The 26575-nt window shown below is 41.5% G+C and overlaps 1 protein-coding gene across 1 annotated transcript in view; it reads left to right on the top strand.

The window, feature by feature from the left end:
• The first annotated feature begins 325 nt into the window (after positions 1-325).
• Positions 326-26575, top strand: part of LOC145359205 (rho GTPase-activating protein 23-like) — a 241368-nt gene continuing 215118 nt past the window's right edge. The window contains exon 1 of the mRNA XM_080213675.1: positions 326-873. Coding sequence (XP_080069801.1) covers positions 646-873 — 228 coding nt within the window. The 5' untranslated portion in view covers positions 326-645. The remainder of the gene's footprint in view (positions 874-26575) is intronic.

Below are 26575 nucleotides of genomic sequence, written 5' to 3'. Positions count from 1 at the left end.
TTAGCTCATCTCAGTTCTTGAAAGGGAACTTTGTGCAGAAAAGTGACATCATGTGTTTATCTAAAAGAGAGCAGCCAAACCCACAAGTCTTTTTTAAAACAGAGAAGTTGAGTGTAACATATTTGTTTAACTGCTTAGTTTACTCAGTTTACTCTGGCATGTGATAGAATTTGCAGCAATTTGAAACTTCCAATAGTCTCCTGTGAGCGTCAGCTGGTGACTAGGGTCAGAGGTCAGTGGTTGGGGCTAACAGCCTGGAACAGCTGCTGGTTCACAGTATGTGGTGTACAGGGGAGTGTTCAGGGCTGCTGTCTAAGTTTTCAGTTTACGTTTGACTGTCTGACTTTCCAGTTACAGAGATTGTGCCTGGCAGTCTGGAGTCATGCCCTGCAGCATAACTGTTAACCGTGTTTGGAATATATTTGGGTTCACTGTTGATATGAATGATAGGAATGAGGAAGAATATGCTGAATCCTGCACTGTCCTAGCTACCAGATGAACATTTCGTTATGTGACATTTGGAAATCAGAATCTTGAACTAATGACAACCACTTCCAAAAAGATCACATTCATGTGGGTTGGAAGTTGCTTTTCTAGTTGGATTATAGTGAACTAACAAGCAGACACAGAATTATCTGTGAAAGTATGTCCAGCGCTGGAAAAGCTGCCTGCAGCCCAGGCTTGATCTACAAACACTGGAATTGGGAAAGACCAGTAGGGATTGACTGCAGTTCTCCTGAGCCCTGCTGCATTTGGTTAGCTGCTTTGAGGAATGTGACCTCGGAGATAAATCCCAGGAAAGAGAGGGACAGTGATATCTCAGCTGTCAAAAGAAAGCACAGCTTTCCTGTTTGGGAAGAGGAGGAGTTGCTGGTAAGGTGTTTGGTTTGAAAGCTGTAAATTCTTTGCTTTTATGTGTAGGAGAAAAAGATTTAATTTCCTTGTGTTGCATTGCCTCAGGAAATCTTTAATGGAATACAAGTGCAGCCAATTCTTTGTATAAACCCGCACCAACAACAATGTCTGGCTCATAAAACTCTTACAGTTTGTCACTCTAACTGCTCTCTCGTGCTACTAATAGCTCATTAAAATACATGCAGAGCTCAATTAGTTGATTAAGAAAATATGTTTGAGTGTTGATCTATGTCCTCATTGTAGAATAGTGACAACACAAAAGGTGGTCATTCAGCCCATCAAGTATGTGCTGATGCCTCAGCACATTTGAATAGCATATCTCACTATACCACGGAATCCTTTAGTGTGCTTTTAATAATAGTTGTAGTTAGAATTCTCTTATTCTAGAATAAAGCATTTATTATGAAGACATTCAGATTTTCACACTAGAAGTTTATTTCATAAGCAGGATACTTTTATGTACACACTACAGACTTATTCTTCTTGCCATATCAATAGCTGTAATACAAGGCTGCAGGGTGAAGTCAGTGCTGAGTTTAAATCGCATCATCCAGAACTTCAGAAATTTGAAATGTTCATAATATGTACTTCTGGAGAAACAGTAGTTAATGGGCCTACTTTATATTCAACTTGTACATCAGGAGGTAAATGTATTCCATAGTTCTTTCTGTATACAGTGATGCAGTGGGTTATGTCGATAAGCTTTTAATCTAGCAAATGAGTATTCAAATCCTAGTTTGAGATTTCAAATTCAGTTTTGGAAAAAAATACTTTTTCCTGTATCAGCATGAACTTTCTATTACCTCGTCTGGTTGATATGTGACTTGAGGCTGACACCAATGTGACTGACCTTTAAAATGGCCTAGTAAGCCATTTAGTCATAGTAAACCACCCCGATGACTGCAGTGGTTCGAGGAGAAGGTCAACTATACTTTCTCTGAGCACATTGCAATGAGCAATACATGCTGACCTTCTAGCCGCCCCAATCCCATCCTACCCTGGCCCAAGAATGATCAGTTAAATAAAAAATCATGAAGATATTTTCATAAATTTTTGCTTCCAGATTTATTTCCAGCTTTTCTGAATTGAATTCAAAGTTTCAAAGTTTCAAACTTCCAGGGTGGAATTTTAGATAAATGATGGGAGAGAGCCCTGCCACCCCTTTTGGGAAGGGTCATGGCATTAAGTGCCAATCAGGGACTTAAGATCTAGGGGTACATGCTCATAGCTCCTTGAAAGCAGAGTCACAGGTGGACAAAGTAGTGAAGAAGGCATTCGGCATGCTTGGTTTCATCGGTCAGAACATTGAATACAGGAGTTAGAATGTCTTGTTGAGGTTGTACAAGACATTGGTAAGACCACACTTGGAATACTGTGTGCAATTCTGGTAATCATATTATAGAAAGGATATTAAACAGAAAGAGTGCAGAAAAGATTTACTAGGATGCTACCGGGACTTGATGGATTGAGTTATAAGGAGAGGCTGGATAAACTGGGACTTTTTTCTCTGGAGCATAGGAGGCTGAAGGGTGACCTGTTGGAGGTCTATAAAATAACGAGGGGCATAGATCAGCTGGATAGTCAATATCTTTTTCCAAAAGTAGGGGAGTCTAAAACTAGAGGATATAGGTTTAAGATGAGAGTGGAGAGATACAAAAAGTGTCCAAAGGAGCATTTTTTTCACACAGAGGATGGTGAGTGTCTGGAACAAGCTGCCAGAAGTAGTAGTAGAGGCGGGTATAATTTTTGTCTTTTAAAAAGCATTTAGATAGTTACATGGGTAAGATGGGTATAGAGGCATATGGGTCAAATGCGGGCAATTGGGATTAGCTTAGGGGTTTTAAAAACAAAAGGGCAACATGGACAACTTGGGCCGAAGGGCCTGTTTCCATGCTGTACATCTCAATGACTCTATGGCTCTAAGTGGCCTTTGACGTGCTTTCGCCAGGATCAAGGATCCTGAGGTCAGAAATCCTACCCCCTAAGAGCAGATACTTAGGGCCTCAATTAGCAGAGTGCAGGAAGACAAACCCATCTGGCATCCTCTCAGAAGATTAAATTCCTCTGTTTCCAAACTTCTTAATGGAGGGCATTAAATTCTGCGCTCCATTTCGACATAACCCAAGCCGTTGTATTACTAGTCTAGTAACATAACCACTATACAACTGCTACCCAACTTTATAAAAGTTTTATTGTAACACAGCACTGTAACCATCTACTTAGCAACCTAGTTTACTTCCCAATTTGTGATTTAAAAAAAATATATTTTCTTGTGCTTTGTCAAATTAATAGTTTAAAAACAATGATTTTATGTGAAATTTAGGGTAAATTCTCTGGTTGTTTGCTGGTGGCAGGACTCTCTAGTCATGCCGCCAGACAGCAGCAGGACCAGAGAATCCTGCTGTTGGTGAATATTACTGCAGGAGTTCCTCAGTGAACTGGGCCAAATCATCTTCATCTGCTTCATCAATGACTTTCCTTCCTTTACCAGAAATTAAACTGGACCAGCCATATAAATACTATGGCTATAGGAGCAGGTCAGAAGCTGGTGCAGCGAGTAACCAAAGAGGTGGATGGGGGTAAGGCAGTTGACGTGGTATATATGGATTTTAGTAAGGCATTTGATAAGGTTCACCATGGTAGGCTTCTGCAGAAAATGCAGATGTATGGGATTGAGGGTAGTCTAGGAAATTGGATCAGGAATTGGCTAGCAGATAGGAGACAGAGGGTGGTGGTTGATGGTAAATATTTGTCATGGAGTTCAGTTACGAGTGGTGTGCCTCAGGGATCTGTTTTGGGGCCACTGCTGTTTGTAATTTTTATTAATGATCTGGATGAGGGTATAGCTGGGTGGATTAGTAAATTTGCTGATGACACCAAAGTCGGAGGTGTGGTAGATTGTGAGGAAGGGTGTCATAGTTTGCAGGGAGACTTAGACAGGTTGCAGAGCTGGGCCGAGAGGTGACGGATGGAGTTTAATGCGGAGAAGTGTCAGGTGATTCACTTTGGTAGGAATAACAGATGTGTTGAGTATAGGGCTAACGGGAGGACTTTGAGTAGTGTGGATGAACAGAGGGATCTAGGTGTATGTGTACATAGATCCCTGAAAGTTGGGAATCAAGTAGATAAGGTTGTTAAGAAGGCATACGGTGTCTTGGCGTTTATTGGTGGGGGGATTGAATTTAGGAGTCGCAGCGTCATGTTGCAACTGTACACAACTCTGGTGCGGCCGCACTTGGAGTACTGTGTGCAGTTCTGGTCCCCACATTACAGGAAGGATGTGGAGGCTTTGGAGAGGATGCAGAGGAGGTTTACCAGGATGTTGCCTGGTATGGAGGGGAGGTCCTATGAGGAGAGACTGAGGGATTTGGGGTTGTTTTCGCTAGAAAGAAGGCGGCTAAGAGGGGATCTTATTGAAACATATAAGATGATTAGAGGTTTAGATAGGGTGGATAGTGATAGCCTTTTTCCTCAGATGGAGAAAGCTAGCACGAGGGGGCATGGCTTTAAATTAAGGGGGGGTAGTTATAGGACGGATGTCAGGGGTAGGTTCTTTACCCAGAGGGTGGTGAGGGATTGGAATGCCCTGCCTGCTGCGGTTGTAAATGCGCCTAGTTTGGGGGCGTTTAAGAGATCCGTGGATAGGTTTATGGACGAAAAGGGATTGGTTTAGATTAGTGGGTCATTGTTTTTTTTTAACTGGTCGGCGCAACATCGTGGGCCGAAGGGCCTGTTCTGCGCTGTAATGTTCTATGTTCTATGTTCTATGTTCTAACTCACCACCTAATTCCCAAAACCTGTCCATCATCTACAAGGGACAAGCTAGGTACATTAGTGAATACACTTCTTTTGCCGAATGAGTGATGATCCAGTATTGTTCGAGAAGCAGGACACCATCAAGGACGAACCCACAACCTTAATCATTCACTCTTGCCACCACTGAGAAGCAGCAGCAGCAGTGTGCACTATTTACAAATTGCAGTGCAGCAATTCATCCATGTTCCTTTGGCAGCACCTTCCAAACCCTGTCACCTAGGACAAGGACAGCTAGTGCATGGGGACACCACCATCTGCAAGTTTTTCTCTAAGCCACACACCATCCTCATTTGGAATCCTATCCCCGGTGCTCCACTGTCACTGGATCAAAATCTTAGAATTCTCTTCCTACTGTGGGTGTATCTGCATTCATTGGACTAAAGCAGTACGAGAGGTGGAAATTAAGATGGGAAACAAATGCTGGTCTTGTCAATGAAGCTCACTTCCCATGAAAGAATTTTTAAAAAGTATTTTGAACATACACTTTAAATGTTAGTCCTGTGAACTCCTCTTTCAATTCCTTCACAGATCATAATTTTCAATGGAGAGAATATTTAATGTTGATGCTTACGAGGCCTTTCCTGCAGTACAACAGTGCTTATGTTTCAATGGCATTTAATTGCATATAAAGTAATTTTAAGTCATCTTAAAGTCATGAAAAGTGTCATATTAATGCAAATACTTTTTTTCTCTTCAGGTAACAAAAGGTTACATAAAGATGCTCTGGCTTTAAATTATTAATTCTTTAACAGCTAAGGTTTGCAATCAATTTGTGATCAAAGCAGCAAACCACAATGGTATTTAGTCTACAGCATAGGCTCTTGTACTACTTGTTCTCAGATTAAATCATGAAAGCAACCTTGTGAAATACTGATGCAACATAAACATGTATTGTTTGTAATCTAAACTGGTCTGTGTTTTCCATGGGATCATTGGAATAGTAGCCCATTCAGCCCCATGAGTATCTTCTGTCATTCATTTAGATTATGTATCATCTGTAGTTTCTATCTGCCTTTGGTCCATATCTGTTCATACCCTTGTCTGACAAAAAAAAACCATCTTGAAAATTTAAGTTGACTTGTCATTTCCAGGCTTGTGGAGGAGAGGGTTACAGAATTTACTACATTTTTGTGAGTGAAAATGTGCTTTCAGGTGTCATTTCTAATTGGCTGAGTTTTAATTTTAATATTGTGCCTCTTTGTTCTGAATTCCTCCACCAAGGGAAGTAGTTCTCTTGTACCTATAATATCAATTCCTTTTTATAATTTTTAAACAAATGAATTTGATCACCCATTGACCTTCAAAACACTAGGAGATAAAAACCAAGTTTATTCAGCTTGTTCTCATAATTTAACATTGTGTAAGCGCTGTTATAATTCCAACCCCCTTTAGATAGAGGCTAATATTCCATCATACTGTGTCCAGTTTCAATCATCACAGTTCAGGAATGATGCAAGGATCCTTGAGAATCTTTGGTAAGATGTACCTGAATGAAGCAGGCTAGAGGGATCTTGGCCACAAGGTTGATTTTGAAAAGCTGGTGTTGTTCTTGTTGGAGCAAAGAAAATTGAGACAAGAGAGATGTACAAAATTATGACTGGTTTAGAGAAGATGGACAAAGAAATGCTGATCCCATTAGCTGGGATCAGGGGCTAGAGACACGTTTGAGGTTTAGGGCAGGAGATACACGGGGATGTAAGGAAGAACTTTTTTTATGTAGTAAATGTTAATTACTTCCTGCTTTTGAGGGTGGTGGAGTGAAGATGATGAATGATTTCAAAAGGAAATTAGTTGGGCACTTGAGGGAAATAAATTTTGTACATGGGTAGAGCAGGAGGATAGCACTGATTGAATTGTTCCTCAGAGATGGCCTGGAATTGTTGGGCTGGTTGTTGTCCTCTTATGCCATTATGTTTCTACTACTTCGAATTAGATTTTTATCCTTTTTTGATTACTTTTTGCCTTTGTGCACTAGCTTTTAAGGATTTGCTTAAGTGGAAACCTAAATTCCTTAGCCCCTCTACAGCTTCTGGTATTCTTACCAAAGAGGACCTGATTTGGAACACATCCCTTCTCTACTTTCCCACGTACCATCTAACGTTTTTGATACGAAATAATTATTGTTTGATAGTCTGCATTTGTAAAACTCATTTTTAAAAATATGATTCTGCATTGCAAAATTTGCAAAACAACAATTCTTCATATGTGCACATCACTGGATCCTGTAATTGCACCAAGGACCATTAGCCAAAACAATCTGGAGTGGAGGAAAAACATACATTTCACAGTCTGCATTGTAGGCATGCGGATCAGACAACTTAGGATATCAAAGTATATGGATCACCATCTAACGTCCTTTATTTATAAATATGCCGGTTTATTTGATACAGGGTGGGTAGCTCATTCAATTTTGTGCCAGACTCAGAACCAGAACCAGAAAGTCTCAGGGGTCGGTGCTGGGGCCTCAGCTATTTACCATTTATATAGATGATCTGGAGGAGGGAACCGAGTGTATGGTGTTGAAATTTGCTGATGACACCAAGATTGGTGGAACGGCAAGTTGTGCGGAGGGTGTGGAGAGTCTGCAGAAGGATCTAGATAGGCTGGGCGAATGGGCCAGGAACTGGCAAATGGAATTTAATGTTGGCAAATGTGAGGTTGTCCACTTTGGTAGAAATAATGGTAGGAAGGACTATTACTTACGTGGCGAAAAACTGCAGCAGGCGATGGTGCAGAGGGACCTCGGGGTCCTTGTGCATGAGTCGCAAAAACCCAGCCTGCAGGTGCAGCAGGTGGTCAGGAAGGCTAATGGGATGCTGGCCTTCATAGCGAGGGGGATTGAATATAAAAGTAGGGAGGTCTTGCTGCAGCTGTATAGGGCACTGGTGAGGCCGCAGCTGGAGTACTGTGTGCAGTTTTAGTCGCCGCACTTACGCAAGGATATTTTGGCCTTGGAGGGAGTGCAGAGGAGGTTTACTAGGCTGATTCCGGAGTTGAGGGGGTTGAACTATGAGGAGAGGTTGAATAAACTAGGCTTGTACTTGTTAGAGTTTAGAAGAATGAGGGGAGATCTCAATGAGACATATAAGATGTTGAATGGGATGGATAGGATAGAGGTGGAGAGGCTCTTCCCGTTCAGAAAGGACAGTAGGACTAGAGGGCACAACCTCAAGATAAAGGGGGGGGTGGTTTAGAACGGAGTTGAGGAGGAACTTCTTCATTCAAAGGGTGGTGAATCTCTGGAATTCTCTGCCCGTTGAAGTGGTGGAGGCTGCCTCGCTGAATATTTTTAAGACGCGGGTTGATAGGTTTTTGATAAGAGAGGGGATTAAGGGTTATGGGGAGAGGGCGGGAATGTGGAACTGAGCCACGACAGATCAGCCATGATCTTATTGAATGGCGGGGCAGGCTCGAGGGGCTAGATGGCCTACTCCTGCTCCTATTTCTTATGACTCTGTTTGGGCTTCATCAGGTCTTTCATTCTGTCGACGTGGATAAAATTAATACCATGTCTTAGGCATGGGATACTTCAGGATGCATACTCTGTGTTTATCAATGGAAATTAGTAAAGAATCAGGATTTTGTGCACACAAGAACACAAGAAATAGAAGCAGGAGTAGGCCCTACAAGCCTGTCCTACCATTCAATATGATCATGGCTGATCTGTGTTGGTCTCAATCCTTTTCTGTGCCATTTCCCAATCGTCCTCTACTCCTCGATTTTTTTCCCCAAATATTTAGCCACCTCCACTTTAAATACTTCTCATGATTTTGTCTTCACACCCTTTGGGGCAGAGAATTCCAGAGATTCACCACCCTCTATGTGAAAAAATTCCTAGGCAGCTTAGTTTTCGATGCTCGGCCATTTTATCTTGTAGCAATGCCCCCTTGTTGGAGACTCTCCCAGTAGAGAAAACATCTCACCACTTACCTTGTCAAGCCCCCCTCAGGATCTTATATGCTTAAATAAGATCACCCTCATTCTTCTAAACTCCAAGGGGTACAGACCCAGACTTGATAGAATGACCCTCTCTCCCAGGAATTAGCCTGGTGAATCTCCTTTGGACTGCCTCCAATGTTACTATATCCTTTTTTGGGGTAAGGGGCCCAAAACAGTACACAATATTCCAAGTGAAGCCTCACCAACTCTGTACAATTGCACAAAACTTCCCTATTTTTAAACATTAATCCCTTTGCAATAAAGGCCAAAATGCGTTTTGCCTTTTCCACCACTTGATGGACGTGCCTGCTAGCTTTTTGTGTTTCATGTATTAGAAAACATAGATCTCGCTGCACTTCACTCACCTGCAATCCCTGTTTTGTGCAGCAAATTGTAATTTATATTAAGATGTATTTGAGGCTTCTGGGTTCAATTATCATGGGACAGAAAGAGTTGAAAATTTTAAAAAGTTGACCCTGGCACTGCTGTGAATGGAGTGTCTGAGATGGGCCTGGAAAATGCTGAATTATGCCCGAACTGAATTTGTTTTCTTGCCTGGAAAACAGCGTAGCTGGAAATTAATCTACTAAAAACAATTCAGATCCTGAGCTTTATGTAATGTGAAATGTTCTAATATATTACAATATATAACACTAACATAACCTGCATGATGATTAAAGTTTGACTTTTTTGGATGAACAGTTCTTTTCTCAACTGTGCAGCATGGTAGCACAGTGGTTAGCACTGCTGCTTCGTAGCTCCAGGCACCTGGATTCGATTCCTGGCTTGGGTCACTGTCTGTGTGGAATTTGCACATTCTCCTCATGTTTGCATGGGTTTCCTCCGGTGCTCTGGTTTTCTCCCACAGTCCAAAAATGTGCGGGTTAGGTTGATTGGCCGTGCTTAAAAATTGCCCTTAGTGTCCTGAAATGCATAGGTCAGAGGGATTAGCGGGTAAATACGTAGGGGTATGGGGGTAGGGCCTGGGTGGGATTGTGGTTGGTGCAGCCTTGATGGGCCAAATGACCTCTTTCTGTGCTGTAGTGTTTCTATGTAACTCCATTCACTTTTCTGCAGCAGTGTGCAGCTTCTCAAATATGAAACCATGTGTTAAATTTACTTTGTAGCAATGTTAGCATTGATATTTCATACATTGTCACATAGGGAACATGTAATTATTGTATTTGTTTCATTTGTTCATCTTTAACTTCTGTTAATGACTATCTAAATACATTGACATGGGAAGATGGTCATCTGCAGTGTTTACCCCAGTCCAATGCCGGCACATCCACATCACATCACATCACATCTGCAGAAGACCAGATGTGTTTTTCTTGGAGGGAAAAGCAAGATACTGCAGATGTTGGAAATCGGAAATAAAAATAGAAAATGCCTGAATTACTCAGTAAGTCAGGCATCATCTGTGAAGTGAGAAAGGTGGATTAATGTTCCAGGTTGATGACCTTAAAACTGTTGTAAGTCTTAATACTGCCTTGCCTTGTCTGCCCAACAAGCCAAGTGCCTCCAGATTTTCTGTTTCCACTTGCCTTTTCTGCTTCAGGGAATTGGATAATATAAATGTTTGTTTCAGGTTAAAAAATAAGATGTGAACTTTAGGCCTGCAGACATGCAATGAGCTGGTTCATTGCGCTACGTAATAATGCAACGAACAACGAAGAAATTTAGTGTTTAGAAAGTTTACAAAGGAGATTGGAATACTGGTAGCAGATCTAGAGTCCTACAGGAATGTAGGGAGATTGTGGGAGTGCATTCTCCAAATGAAACTGAGTATCTGTGTCACAGAAACAAAAAAATGCAGGTGCTAGAAATGTGAAATTAAAACAGAGAGTGCTGGAAATCCTCAGTTGGCTAGGCAGTGCTGTGGAAAGAGAAAAATAGTTATGTTGCAGGTTAGTGATCTGTTATCAAATCTAGAAAATATTAAAGATCTAAGAAATTTTGACAGAGAAACAGTGGGAGGGGAGGGGAGGAGAAGAGAGAAAGAACAAAATGAAAGTCAATGATGACTTGTAAGTGTAGTTCCATTGTTTCAGAATTGATTTCTGCTAAACTGGATTATCAATAACCTAGTTGAACCTCAGTGTGCCCACTTTTTTAAAGAGGAAATTGATTATTTTTAAGAGGCATTCAAAGAACAGCTTAAGTTTTGATTCCTCTTTGTACTGTAATATCCCCCGAAGGAAAATTAATCAAATAGTGAATTCACTTATTTTCTTATTTTGAATATTTTTTCACACAATGTTAGTAATATGGATATGATGTTATTTCACAGAATTTATTTCCTAGCAGTGATGGATACAAGACACCATTGCCCTATTGGGGAAAGGGTTCTTTGTTCCTTTATCTAACTGGTTGCTTTGAAAGAAAATGATGAGAATACTCTTAGAATGTTCTGTGTTGACATTGGGTAATTCTTGTTCTATGAAGAAAATGGATGGCATTAAGAATCCATAAGACCATAAGATATAGGAGCAGAAGTAAGCCATTCAGCCATCGAGACTGCTCCGCCATTCAGTGAAATCATGACCGATCTGACGTGATAATCCTCAATTCACCATTAGTCTTGATTCCCTTACTGATTAAAAATTTTGTTTATCTCTGCCTTGAATGTACTTAATGACCCAACGTCTACAGAACTCTGCGGTGAAGAATTCCACAGATTTACTACCTTTTGAGAGAAGAAATTCCTCTCATCTGTCTATGCTTATACTGCCCCTCCCTGGTTGCCTTTCAGAAGTTAGTGGTGAGCTGCCATCTTGAAGTGCTATAGTTCCTGAGGCGTAGGTACAATTCTGCTACTGCTGCCACTGCCGCTGATGGCCCACAGTGCCTCATGGATGTCCAGTCCTGAGTTGTTAGATCTGTTTGAAGTCTATCCCATTTAGCACGGTGGTAAGTGCCACACAACACAATCAAGAATATCCTCACTGTGAATACAGGACTTCGTCTCCACAAGAACTATGCGGTGGTCATTCCTGATGTGGGTATGCCGGCGTTGGACTGGCGTAAACACAGTAAAAAGTCTGACAACACCAGGTTTTAGTCCAACCTATTTATTTGATAATATACTCGCAAGCTTTCGGGTTAGCCCCTTCGTCAGGTGAATGGAGAGTTCTGGCCTCAGACAGAGCATATAAAGCACAGACAGTTTAGAGATTACTGATTAGAATGCGAATCCTTACACCTAACCTGCTGTTCAAGACCTGAAGTGGCTGATAATGTGAGTGGAAGGAGCACTGATCACAGTTTAAAGAGATGTGTATTGTCTCCAGACAGTACAGTAAGTGAGGTTTTGCAAACCCAGGCAAGTCACGGGGGTTACAGATAGTGCGACATGAACCCAAGAACCCAAGATAGCCAAGTTCCGCACACATGAGGACGGTCTCAACAGGGATCTTGGGTTCATGTCGCACTATCTGTAACCCCCGTGACTTGCCTGGGTTTGCAAAACCTCACTTACTGTACTGTCTGGAGACAATACACATCTCTTTAAACTGTGATCAGTGCTCCTTCCACTCACATTATCAGCCACTTCAGGTCTTGAACAGCAGGTTAGGTGTAAGGATTCGCATTCTAATCAGTAATCTCTAAACTGTCTGTGCTTTATATGCTCTGTCTGAGGCCAGAACTCTCCATTCACCTGACGAAGGGGCTAACCCGAAAGCTTGCGAGTATATTATCAAATAAATAGGTTGGACTAAAACCTGGTGTTGTCAGACTTTTTACTGTGGTCATTCCTACCAGTTCTATAATGAGCAGATGTACCTGTGGCAGGCAGGTTGGTGAGGATAAGGTCAAGTATGTTTTTCCCTCTCGTTGGTTCCCTTGCCACTTGCAGTAGCCCTAGTCTAGTCTTTAGGACCGGGTCAGCTTGATCAGTGGTGGTCCACAGACCAAGAGCCACTTTTGGTGATGGACATTGAAGTCCCACATCCAGAGATGTTTGTAAGAAGGACTTTGCAGGGTTGACAGGATTGGATTTGCCATTGTCATTCTAGATACCTAGGTCAATGCCTAGTGGTCTGCCTGGCTTCGTTCCTTAGCGTTTTCTTCATAGTGGTTGAATACAACTGGGCATTTACGAGTCAACCATATTTCTGGGAGTCTGGAGTCACATGTAGGGCTGACTAGGTAAGGACAGTAGCAAAGCAGTTGGGTTTTTATAACAATCGATAATGGTTTCATGGTCATCATTAGACTTTTAGAGGGGCAAATGGCTACTGGACCTACCTTCTTGAGCCCCTGGAACAAGGATTTGACATGTTGGACGCTGAGGGTCAAGGATGACCATCAAATCCCTGATGGGGGAGGAGAGTTGAGTAAGAGGGTCTGAGAGGGAGGGGGGATCTGAATGGGGGCAGTCTAGAGGGGAGGGGGTCTGAGGGGCAAGGGAGCCTGCGTGGGTGGTCTGAGGGGGAAGAGAGCCTGAGTGGTGGGGGGGGGGTCGGACCAGATAAACCTCTTGGCTGCATGGTGTGAGGAAGGAGGAGGATGCCTCTCATTACTAAGATTTGGTGGTGCATCCTCGCCCGTCAGAGTTCAACATGCCAAATCCTCACTTGTGAGGACCTGTGTCAAAGCCCACCTGCAGCAGATCCCACCAAGGAGGCAGGTGAGTAGTAAGGCTCATGTGCCTTGGGCTGCAAGATCGCTAATTACACTTAGAACATAGAACATTACAGCGCAAAACAGGCCCTTCGGCCCTCGATGTTTCACCGACCAGTGGAACCAATCTAATGACCCTCTAACGTAAACTATTCCAATATTATCCATATGCCTATCTGGTGACCATTTGAAAGCCGTTAAAGTTGGCGAGTCCACAACTGCTGCAGGCAGGGCATTCCACACCCTTACTACCCCCTGAGTAAAGAACCTACCTCTGACATCCATCCTATAATTATCACCCCTCAATTTAAAGCTATGTCCCCTCATGTTAGTCATCACCATTCGAGGAAAAAGGCTCTCACTGTCCACCCTATCTAATCCTCTGATCATCTTGCGTGCCTCAATTAACCTCTTAACCTTCTCTCTAATGAAAACAACCTCAAGTCCCTCAGCCTTTCCTCATAAGACTTAGGTGTGGCTTTGAATAGGCATCGGGTTCCTGCTGCTCTGGCCGGGATCAGTACAAAACCCATGTTCCTACCGATTCCCAATTCTACGGGCCATTGTGTTTCATGATTAGCGGACCTGTAGAATCTGCCCTAGTGCATCCTACAAGCACTCACACTCAGGTAGTCTTGGGAAAGAATAGTGAAAAAACTCTGTAACTTCTGTTAGCTATCAAACAAGCTCTGGGAGACTCCAGTGACTGATATCACAGGTCCAAGGAAACCTAATTAACCTTCCATAAGACGTCTTCTGCTAGCAGGAACTCACCCAACTTCTTTTCGAATTCCTCCAGAAATGTAACCTATTTGAGGGGCTATCAACTTGTGAAAAGAAGTGCTTCTTAGCATCTACTTTAATTGGATAAATGAGGTTTTGTGACTTTACTGATTGCCTCTCAATGGCCCATTCCAAACCATACCTATCTAATTCGAATAGCCTGGCTGCACAGACAGAATCAAATCCCCATTGATTTTAAAAGCCTCAATTACCAAAGTCTATTCAGATAATTAAGTCCTTAAATTAGGTATGTTTTGAGAGGCTCCCCTCTGGATCTTCTTCCATGCCTTTAAAGGGATAAAACTGGGCTCTATATTCTTGAAGTGCATGGACCATGACATGTACTTCCTTTGTATTAAATAAGAAATGTACTTGCTTTAAATTATGTTGCCTGAGATATACACTAATAGCATATTTATTTTTAGTAGCCTCAGCACACTGCGATTTACCTTCAGTGTTTTATGAACTTATAGGACTTCCTGCCACTTCACCTCCTAAGTAACCCTGAAGGGTCTATATATGTTTAGAATATTTTGACAGAAATGCATCATGCTGCACTTGTCTACATTGAAAGGCACTGCCATATACTTTTCATATCCCCAAAGCATCTACATATGCCTTGCAGACAATTAACTTTGTCTAATGCCCTAATTCCTGTACATGTTTTGCATTATCAAAAAACATGTAGACTATTCTCTGTTGCCATAATCTAGATCATTAGTAGAACATGAATCCCTGGTTACTTTAGTGACAGCCCCCACACATAGCTGTTTCACTTTTGATCCTAAAATCTGCTGCAAATCCCTTAAAATGTGTAATTTGATTAGTAGACTTTCATGCTGCACTATACTAAAGTGTTTTGAAAATTAAAATACAGTCTGCTTGACTTTATCCACCAGCTTTGTAATTTCCTCAATAACTTCCATCAGTTGGTGAGACAAGACTCTAATAACCTCTGCTGTGCTTTTGCTTGATGATTAGGCAACTTATAATGCCTTCCAGCAACCTTCCTGTAAATGAAAATGCTCTCTAATTGACTTGTAGTTTCAGGAAGTTTTTCCCACAGGAAGTGATCAACACTTGGAATGGGCAAGCAGGCAGAATGATGGAGGTGAAAACTTGGCATTTGTTTAAAAAACAGCAGTGAGGAATTTATTGTCATTCTGGATCAATGAATTAAGATCGATTTTTCTCATCTGTAAGTATCTTATAGTAACTGATCTTCAAAGCCTTCAAAGGGAGTGGCAGCTGAAATGCTTTCTAACTAAGTATGTAAGCAGTGCTTTCTCTGCTGCCTGTGGAATTTCTACATGTTCTAACATGATCCTTGGTGTTGAAGAATGACATCGCTATCTAATATGGCATCTGTGATGTGAATTGGAAACATGTGATTTAAAACTAAGTTGTGACTTGTAAATTTTACTTGTTTGGGATTTGTATTAATGACACAGTTTTTAAAAATCAAGCTAGCAAAATAGTGTAATTATTTTAAATTATTGATTTAAATTTGACAAGTGTTCATTTGAGATTTCTCTAAACTTAGAGGGGTTTTTTTTTGCCTCCCTGATCAGAGTGAAATTATAGAATCCCTACCGTGCAGAGGGAAGACCATTCAGCCCATCAAGTTTGCACTGACTCTCCAACTGAGTGTCCTATCAAGGCCCTATCCCCATAACCTCACGTATTTACAGCGCTAATCCCCCTAAACTTCACATCTTGGGACACTAAGGGGCAGTTTAACATGGCCAATCCACCTAACGTGCACAGCTTTGGGCTGTGGGAGGAAACTGGAGCACCTGGAGGAAACCCATGCAGACACTGGGAGAATGTGCAAACTCCACACAGGCACCCAAGCTCAGAATTGAATCTGGGCACTGTGAGGCAACTGTGCTAACCAGTGTACTGCCCTGCATTGACTCTCCAATAGAGCATCCTACCTAGACCCACCCCCTTGTCCTATCCCTGTAACCCCATGCATTTATCCTGCTAATCCCCCTAACCTACACATCTTGAGACACTAAGGGGCAATTTAGCATAGCAAATCCACCTAACCTGCACATCTTTGGACTGTGGAAAGAAACCGGAGCACGAGGAGGAAACCCATGCAGACGCTGGGAGAACGCGCAAACTCTGCACAGTTACCCAAGGCTGGAATTGAACTGGGTCCCTGGCACTATGAGTTAACAGTGCTGACTACTGGGTGGGTTACTTGCCACAGGATTCAGTGATGGTAATGCCATTGAATGTCACGGGGCGATGGTTAGGTTCTCGCTTGCTGGAGATGGTCAGTGCCTGGCACTTGTGTGGCACAAACATTTACTTGCCATTTGTCAACCCAAAACCTGCATATTGTCCAGGTCTTGTTGCATTTGGACACAAGCTGCTTCAGTTACTGAGGAGTCGTGACTGGAGCTGAACATTGTGCTGTTATCAGTGAAAATCCTTACTTCTGACTTTATGATGAAGCAGCTAAAGATGGTTGGGCCTAGCGCACTACCCTGAAGTACTCCTGCAGTAATATTCTGGAGCTGAGATGCCTTACATTTCTGCCAGGTATGACTCCAACCAGTACAGGATTTTCCCCCTGATTGCCATTGACTCCAGTTTTGCTAAGGTTCCCTTATGTCATACCCAGTCATAGGTTAAGGGCAACCACTGTCACCTCACCTCTGGAGTTCATCTTTTTTCTGGTTGTTTGAACCAAGCAGAATCTGGAATGAGATCAGAAGCTGAATAACTGACAGAAACCAAACTGAGTGTCCGTAGCAGGTTATTGTTGTGTAAGTGCTGCTTTATAGTGCTGTTGATGACGATCCCTTCTATCACTTCACTGATGATCAAGAGTAGACAGATGTGGCAGTAATTGGCTGGGTTGGACTTGTCCTGCTTTTTGTGTACAGGACCAACCTGGACAATTTCCACAGTACCATATAGATGCCAGTGTTGTAGTTGTACTGGAACAGCTTGGCTAGGAGCACGGCAAAATTCTGGAGGACAAGTCTTAAGGACTATTGCCTGAATATTGCCAGGGTCCATAACCAGGATCCATGCAGCAGCCATTTCTTGATATCATGTGGAGTGAATTGAATTGGCTGAAATCTGACATTTGTGATGCTGGGGACCTCTGGAGAAGACCAAGATGGGTCATCTACTCAACATTTCCGGCCGGAGACTTCAGCCTTATTTTTTGCACTGATGTGCTGAGCTCCTCTATCATTGAAAATAGAGATATTTATGGAGCCTCCCCCCCCCAGCCTATCGCCATTCATAACTTGATATGTTCGGATTATAGAGCTTGGATCTGATCTGTTGTTTGTTGAATTACTTAGCTCAGTCTATTATTTGTTGCTTACACTGTTTCGCATGCACATAGTTCCTTGTTGTAGCTTCACCGGGTTGACTTCTCTTTTAGGTATGGCTATTGTTTCTCCTGGTATGCACTCCTGGTCTCTTCATTGAACCAGGGTTAATCCCCTTGCTTGGTGATAATTCTAGAGTTGGCAGTCTAAGCTAGGGAATAACTGGGGAGTCATTTTTTATAAAGTAGGGTTTATTACTACTAGTAAGTTGTAGTAATTATAAGTCAGAATCATAAATACTAGTAATGTGTATTGGTAAGGTTCATTAATAGTAAGAGCTGGACTTTAAAAGAACATGGACTTATAAATAATCCTAAAATACCTACCTAACTTTGGGACACTAGCAGAACGAAGGAAGAAATTAGTGAGTCAGTTTTTAAAAATCTGAACTGGTAACATTTATTAGACTATTAAGGTTTAAATTAGTAGAGTAAGTGGCGTTAGTGATTGTATTAATTTGATTCAGAATTAATTAAGAAAATAATTAGTTAATTAAGATACAACAAGGATGGTAGGGCAGATGACGTACTGTGATTGCAAGTTGTGGGAGCTCCTGGAAGATGTTGTGATTCGGGGCAAACATGTGTGCAGCAAGTTTCCACACCTCGTGGAGCTTTGGCTTTGGGTTATTGAGTTGTAGGCTGAGCTGTGGACGCTGTGACCCATCAAGGAAGGAGAATGTTACCTCATCTCTTTGTTCCAAAAGGTGTCCACACCCCTTAGGATAATGTTTTCTCTTTTGATTGGTGATCATGGGCAGGAGGATTTGATGCAAGGGAGGCAGGTAAGGGAATTGAGCAAGTAGAAATGGAGGAGCCTCAGCCCTTGCAATTGTTGAACAGTTTTGAGGTATTTGCAGCAAGGATGAGAGCGGGTAGTGCAAATTGGATGAACAGACTGACCATGGTACAGGAAGCCATTCAATAGTGGGAGCTAACTGGAATGTTGTCGTATTAGGGATAGCACAGTGAGAGGATAGACACAGTCCTTTGTTGCCAAAAGCAAGGTCAGAAGGCTGTGTTGTCTGCCCGGTGCCAGATTATGGGACATCTGTTCTGGGCTGGAAAGGAACTAGCAAAGGAGGGGTGGCGGGTCCAGTGGTTCTGGTCCATATGGTACCAGTGGCATAGGTAGGACTAGGAAGCAGGTTTTGCTTAGAGTCTGAGCAACTAGAGACTGAATTAGAAAGCAGAACCACAAAGGTAATAATCTCTGGCAAATGGTTAAATGTGTGGCTTAAAGATTGGTGTGGGAGAAATGGATTTCAATTCATGGGCACTGGCATCAGTATTGGGAAATTGGAAGCTGTATCATTGGGATGAATTTCACCTCAGGGATCAGTATTCTGGTGAGTCATATAACTAGGACAGAAGAGAGGGCTTTGATCTAAATAGTGGGGTGAGGGAAGATGTGATAAACTAGAGAGCGGAGAAGATATTGAACAGGTTAGCAATAAGGGAAATGGTTGTCAGATAAGATGTGCGGGTTAGGTTGATTGGCCATGCTAAAAATTGCCCCTTAGAGTTGTGAGATGCATAGGTTAGAGGGATTAGCAGGTAAATATATGGGGGTAGGGCCTGGGTGGTTGGTACAGACTTGATGGGCTGAATGGCCTCTTTCTGCACTGTAGCATTTCTATGATTCTACATGTAAGAAAGTTTTAAGTTAAGTTTTTTATTTATTAGTGTCACAAGTGCAGGTCCAATGGGATGAAGGAGTACAATATCAAGGGTAGGACACTTAGCAGTGTTGAGGAGCAGAAGCACCTTGGGGTCCGGGTCCATAGGACTCTTAAATCAGCCTCGCAGGTGGAGGATGAGGTCAAGAAGGCGTATGGTGTGCTAGCCTTCATTAATCGAGGGATTGAGTTTAGGAGTCGGGAGGTAATGTTGCATCTTTATAAGACCCTTGTTAGACCCCACTTGGAGTACTGTGCACAGTTCTGGCTGCCTCACTACAAGAAGGATGTGGAAGCTATTGAGAGGGTGCAGAGGAGATTTTCAATGATGTTGCCTGGATTGGGAGACATGCCTTATGAAGATGGGTTGAGGGAGCTAGGTCTCTTCTCCCTGGAGAGATGAAGATTGAGAGGCGACCTGATAGAGGTTTATAAGATGTTGAGAGGTATAGATAGGGTGGATTCTCAGAGGCTATTTCCCAGGGCTGAAATGGTCGCTACGAGAGGACACAGGCTTAAGGTGCTGGGGAGCAGGTACAGAGGAGATGTCAGGGGTAAGTTTTTCACTCAGAGGGTGGTGAGTGAGTGGAATCGGCTGCCGTCGGTGGTGGTAGAGGCGAACTCGCTGGTGTCTTTTAAGAGACTTTTGGATGAGTACATGGGATGTAATGGGATTGAGAGTTACAGATAGGCCTGTTAGGTATGGATATGATCGGCGCAACTTGTGGGCTGAAGGGCCTGTTTGTGCTGTAGTGTTCTATGTTCTAAGTGGGCTTACAGTAACACTAATGAAGTTACTGTGAAAATCCCCCAGTCGCCACACTCTGGCACTTGTTTGGGTACACTGAGGGAGAATTTGGTATGACCAATGCACCTAACCAGCACATCTTTTGGACCACGGGAGGAAACCGGAGCACCCAGAGGAAACACAGACACAGGGAAAACAGGCAAACTCCACGCAGACAGTGACCCAGGTCAGGAATCGGATCCAGGTCCTGGTGCTGTGAGGCAGTCAGTGCTTAACAAAAGGGACAGAGTATACAAACGTAAGAGTGTGCCAGAAGTTAAGGTTAGAGACTGTGAACATAAGAAGACAATTAAAGGCACCTAGCTGAACTCTCACAGCATTCACAACAAGGTAGATGAACTGATGATACAATAAAAGTAATTAGGTATGATCTAATTGCTATCACAGAAACATGGCTGCAGGGTGATCAAAGCTGGGAAATTCAAGTTTAAGGGTATTCGGCATTTAGGAAGGATAGGCAAAATAGAAAAGGAGGTGGGGTTGTACTGTTAATAAAGGATGGGATCGGTATATTAATGAAAGAGACTCTTGGATCAGAAGATCAAGATGTAGAATCAGTTTGGGTGGATTCATAAAAGGGCAAAGGGCAGAAAAGTTTTGTAGGAGTTGTTAGAGGCCACCAAATAGTATTTCTAATGTGAGGTCCTGAGACTATGTCCCCTAGTTCTAGATTCTCCAGCCTGTTAGCGTTAACCCTGTTAATTCTTCTCAGAATTTTATGTTTCAGTGAGATTACTTCTCATTCTTCTCACCTTCAGTGAGTATCGGCTTATTCTACTCAACGTCTGTTCATAAGAAATCCCCTCATCTAGGGAGTCAAATCTATTGCATCTTTGTTTCACTTCCTCTAAGGCAAGTAAATTCTTCTTTGGATATATTGGACCAAACTGAATAATTGCAACAAGATGTTCTTACTCTTGGACACCAAAACTCTTGCAATACTGTTCAATTTTCTAGTTGCTTTCTGCATCTGTAGGTTTTTTTAATATATGTTTCATGTGCAAGAGTACCTACATCTTTGAAATTCTCACCATTTAAAATAAATAATTTCACTATTCTTAGGTGGATTGGCCATGCTAAATTTCAAAATGTCAAATAATATTGCTAGTTCCAAAAAGGCAGTTAGAAGAATCAATTGGTCTGAAGCCTTAGAGCCCTACTCTTGCTCATGTGGAGACACTAAAGCAACCTAAATGCCAGTTTCAATAATTGCAAATATACTATGGTCATTAAACAAACTGGCCGCATAGTTCAGCTTTAACTTTTCATGGGCTATTGATTTCTTGTTATTGTGTCATGCGATTTTAATCTAGGTAGCTGCTTAAAATGGGTATGTTTCCATTAAATAACAGAGCCACATGGATTAACTGTTATCAGTAAAGAAGCTAGTTGGCTATGCATTTAACTACACAAAAATCATTATCATAAATACAGCAAAATATTATGACAACTGATTTATGGTTTTAGGTTAGGCAGGCATCATGATTGGCGCAAGGCTTGAAGGACGGAACGAAGGGCCTGTTCCTGTGCTGTACTGTTCTTTGCTCTTTCTTTGTTCTTTGATTAGAATTGGAGTTACAGTTATGCTTCTTGGGAATTCAAGGAGGAAGTTGTAGAAAAAATGTCAGTATAATGATGATATATTTCAGGAAGCTGTACTGATGGGTTTAGATAGTCAGCATCTTAAACAGCCTGGAGTACGTTTACTACAGCAGTATTTTTAAAAAATCATATTTCAGTAAGTCATTGTGTGTTCTATTAGTACAATCCATTAAGTGCTTCAGTTATTTATGTAATTGCTAGACTTCTAATTCAGAAACTCAGCTAATATTCTGGGACCCAAGTTTGAATCCCACCACAGCAGGTGATGGAATTTGATTTCAATAAAAAAAAACTGAAATTAAGAATCTACTGATGACCAATGTCGTAAAATCTCATCTGCTTCACTAGTGTCTTTTAGGGAAGGAAATCTGCCATCCTTACCTGGTCTGGTCTACGTGTGACTCCAGAGCCACAGCACTGTGGTTGACTCTCAACTGCCCTCTGAAACGGCCTAGCAAGCCATTCAGTTTCAAGGGCAACTAGGGATGGGCAATAAATGCTGGCCAGTCAGCGATATCTTAAGACCCAGACATAAATTTTAAAGTTTGGATATTAATTGGTTCATGATAAGTTTCGGACAAACTTACCAATATGGATGCTTGTGAAGTGATCCTCAATTGCATATCTAAGTTATTGTGGTAACTACAGAAGGATTAAACAATTTGTCATAATGCACAGCATGTCTTACACACTACATAAAATAACCCAAGTTAAAGCGATGCAACATCTGTCGAACACATGAGGTACCAGCAAACCAATCAGATCAGATTTTACTTTTTTATTCATTCAAGTGATGTAGGCATCGCTAGCTGGCCAGCACTTATTACCTATCCCTAGTTGCCTGAGAGTCAATCACACTGCTGTGGCTGTGGAGTCACATGTCGGCCTGACCAGGTAAGGATGGTAGATTTCCTTCCCTAAAGGACACCAATGAACCAAAAGGCTTTTACGACAATCGACAATGGTTTCATGATCATCGTTAGATTTTAATTCCAGATTTTAACTGAATTCAAATTTCACCATCTGCCCTCGTGGGATTTGAACCCAGGTTCCCAGTGCTTTACCCTGGGTCTCTGGATTACTAGTTCAGGGACAATATCACAATGCCACTGCGTACCTCTAAATTGAATAAGTTTTGAAATTAGCTGAAACTTGAGCGATCATTGTAGTACCAGCGATCATTGTAGTGGTATATTTATATCAACAATAGTTCACTTCCTGTGCATTTTAAGCTATACTTAAAGTTGTTGAATACCTGTCAGGTCTTATCCAGATGAAAATAATTCTCAAAGGTTGTCTATGGTACATAACGGCAACATTTTCTGGCTGGGATGCAAGAAGGGAGAAATATTTTTGTAAAAGAATGAGTAACGTATCTATCAATTTTTCTGCTTTTTTTTTACTTATTTTAAGTCTACCTTGGAGTTTTGGAAGATAGTTCTTGGCAGATAAGTGGTATTTCATTATCACCATTTAGCTGTTAGAATTGATAAATGCGCAAAAACCTATCAATCTCTGTTTTGCTTTTAATTGTATTTAAATCAGAATAGCAACTAATACTGGCAATCAGGAAAAAGGTCACCCAAACAGCTAGGTGATTGCCTTTGTTCTTATTTGGTCAAATAATTGGAGCACTGCATTGTATATTTTCTTCTGATCGTGCATTTTATTAATGATGAAGAACTTTCATGTAGCTCAGTTGGTACACACACTACCTGGTGCGACATGTAGACGATAGGATACAGTGGGTTTCACTTCTAACCCGTATCAACTAAGACTGATCTCAGCTATGATGGAACTACATGTAACTTGTATGCCCCACAGCTAGGAAGAAAAACCAATAGTCCCCTTTTCTGCTTTTGATCAATATTTACTGATTCCAGCTGGAAATTGTGGCTGGAATTTTACTGGCCCATCCGCCACAGGTATCGAAGTGGGCGAGGGGTGGAACATGGAAATGTCCATTGATCTCAGGCTGGATTTTAGGTTTTGGGATGAGCAAGGCTCTGTATATATGGATGAGGGTAGTTCCTGTAAATGGTGATTGCGCTAACATTTGTTTGAACTCACTAATGAAGAACATCCATTTGGATAATGTCCATTTGGAAATATACCCATCCAACTGTGAGCCTTCAGAAAAATGAAATAGGAATAAAATCCTAAATTCTTAGCAAGTATGGCATAGAGTTTATTATAAAAACTGTGCTATTAATGCAGAGAATGAAGAGGATAGCATGCTAATATTGAATCAGGGACAGAGACTTGGCAAAATCACACATGATAACAGTAATAAAGAAGGTAGTGACACTAAAGAGTGATAATCCCCTGGGATTAGATTAATTACATCCCAGTATTTGAGAAATAGATGTGAAAATTAGGGATGCCTTAACTATAATCTTCCAAAATATTCTTGATTTTGGGAATCATTTCTCAGGATTGGAAAATTGCACTTCACTCCACTACTAAAGAAAGGTGAGAAAGGGAACCAAGGACTTTAGTGAGCCTAACACCGGTTGGTGGGAAATTACTAAACTCAATAATTAAGGATAGAGTCACTGAACACTGTGAAAACTGATCAGAGGAAGCTAGCATGAAGACCAAAACTTTGTCTGTAGTCTGATCGCAAGAAGAAATTAGATATAGCCCTAAGGTGGGTACAATTTTGTCTTTTGAAAAAAATTTAGACAGTTACATGATAAGATTGATATAGAGGGCTATGGACCAAATGCAGGCAATTGGGACTAGCTTAACGGTAAAAACTGGGTGGCGTGGGCCGAAGGGCCTGTTTCCATGCTATAAACCTCTATGACCTCTATGACTAACGGGATATGGGGGAGGGGGCGGGGGATTCAAAATTTTGAATCAGCTATGATCAAAATGAATGGCAGAGCAGGCTCAAAGGGCTGAATGGCCTACTCCTTCTAGTTTCTATGTTTCTGTGCTTCTATGGCTTTATGAAGGATAGGTCATGCTTGATCGCCTTGAATTTTTTGAAAAGATGAATAAAGTGGTTGGCAGTGAAACAGCAATGGATGTGACCCACATGGGCTTCCTGAAGACATTTAATAGAATTGCTCATAAAAAGAAACCTGCTGCCTGAAGAATTGAAGGCAAATTATTGACCTGCTGAGAAAATTGGTGGTGTGACATCAGAAAGAATGGGTAAAAAGGGAAGATAGTCTTAATTGGCAGGATGGGTGGCCATTGGTGACCCAGAGGATTCAGTTTTGAGGTCTAAATTTTTTATAGCTGACGGGTAAGAATGAAACATATACATTTGTAAGTGACACAAAGGTAGGTGACATTGTAAGCAGTATAGATGGAAGCAGAAGGTTACAAAGATATATTAAAAGGTTAAATTAATGAGGAAAACTGACAAATTGATTTCAATATAGGCAAACATTGGACCCAGAAAGGATAGGAGAATGTACTTTCTAAACGCTGAAAATCTGGAAATAGTGGAAGTCCAAAGAGACTTGGAGGTCCAGATAGATAGATCATTTAAATGTCATGAATTGTATAGAAAATAATCAAAAGGCTAATGGAATGCTGGCCTTTCCATCTGGACTGTAATACAATTGGAAGTCACGCTACAGTTGTACAATGCCCTGGTTTGACCACGTGGACTTTTACGTACCATACTCAAGAAGAACACCTTGGAGGCAGTGCAACATAGATTTATGATCATCTGTAAATTCTGAACCCCAAGAACTAAATTATGAAGAGGAATTAAACATTAGGGCTTTGTTTCCTGGAATTCAGAAAAAAATTATTTGATTGAAATTTTGAGGGTTCTGGGGAAATAGTGAGGGTGCAAAAAATATTTTTGAGGAGTTTAGGAGTAGAAGACATAATCTGAGGATTAGAGCTGGACCTTTCAGAAGTGCAATTGGGAATCACTTGTTCACACAAAGTTGGTAGAGTTTGGAACATTTGTAGGCAAATAATAATTGATGCTAGGTCAGTCATTCATTTTTAATGTGAGATTGATAGATTTCTGTTAACCAAAGATATTAAGGGATATAGGGTAAATGGGGTTTGTTCACAAATCTGCATTGATCTCAGTGAATGGTGGAATGGTTCAAGGGACTAATGGCCTAGGCCTGATCCTATGTTTCCTGTGTATTTCAAATGCATTCTTCCTGTGGTCAGGAAATCTTTGTAGGATTCTCATGTGACATGCCTGTCTCAAGAGAAGCTATTTCCTGTCTGTAAATGTTGACAGCATATTTTGTTGCTGGTTAAATTGTAGAATGAGTTTTTACTCTTCTTTTGCAATATAAGACTATAACATACATAAATTTGTAGGTTAGTTTAATTGGTGACATAGCTTTATTCTATGTAAATGGAATTAAGTTCTGTACGTTCTTTGGTTTGTAGAGGGAAAAAACTGTCAACAGGTTTGCTGATTAACTTCATTAGATATAGGTTTTTATTTTGGCAAACTTTACTTAGTTTCTTGTCTTTTGCAAATTGTGTTTGTAAGATGTGTACAGTTGTGCTGTTAAATGCATACTTTCACTATTCAAAATAGCAAAACCTGAAATGTGAATTTCCTACATGTGTACTTGGTGGGTACTTATTGCAAAAACGCATTGAACATAAGAACATAAGAAATAGGAGCAGGAGTAGGCCATCTAGCCCCTCGAGCCTGCCCTGCCATTCAATAAGATCATGGCTGATCTGAAGTGGCTCAGTTCCACTTTCCTGCTTTCTCCCCATAACCCTTAATCCCCTTGCCTACCAAAAACCTATCTACCCATGTCTTAAATATATTTAGTGAGGTAGCCTCCACCACTTCAACGGGCAGAAAATTCCAGAGATTCACCACTCTTTGAGTGAAGAAGTTCCTCCTCAACTCCGTTCTAAACTGCCCCCCCCCTTATCTTGAGGCTGTGCTCTCTAGTCCTGCTGTCCTTTCTGAGCGGGAAGAACCTCTCAACCTCTACCCTATCCATCCCCTTCATCATCTTATACGTCTCATACGTCTCAATAAGATCCCCCCCTCATCCTTCTAAACTCCAACGAGTACAAGCCCAGTCTATTCAG

Source organism: Carcharhinus amblyrhynchos, chromosome 27, assembly GCF_965287045.1.
Source record: "Carcharhinus amblyrhynchos chromosome 27, sCarAmb.v2.hapA, whole genome shotgun sequence".
In the NCBI taxonomy this organism is placed as follows: Eukaryota; Metazoa; Chordata; class Chondrichthyes; order Carcharhiniformes; family Carcharhinidae; genus Carcharhinus; species Carcharhinus amblyrhynchos.
This window is presented reverse-complemented; position numbering and strand designations above follow the sequence as displayed.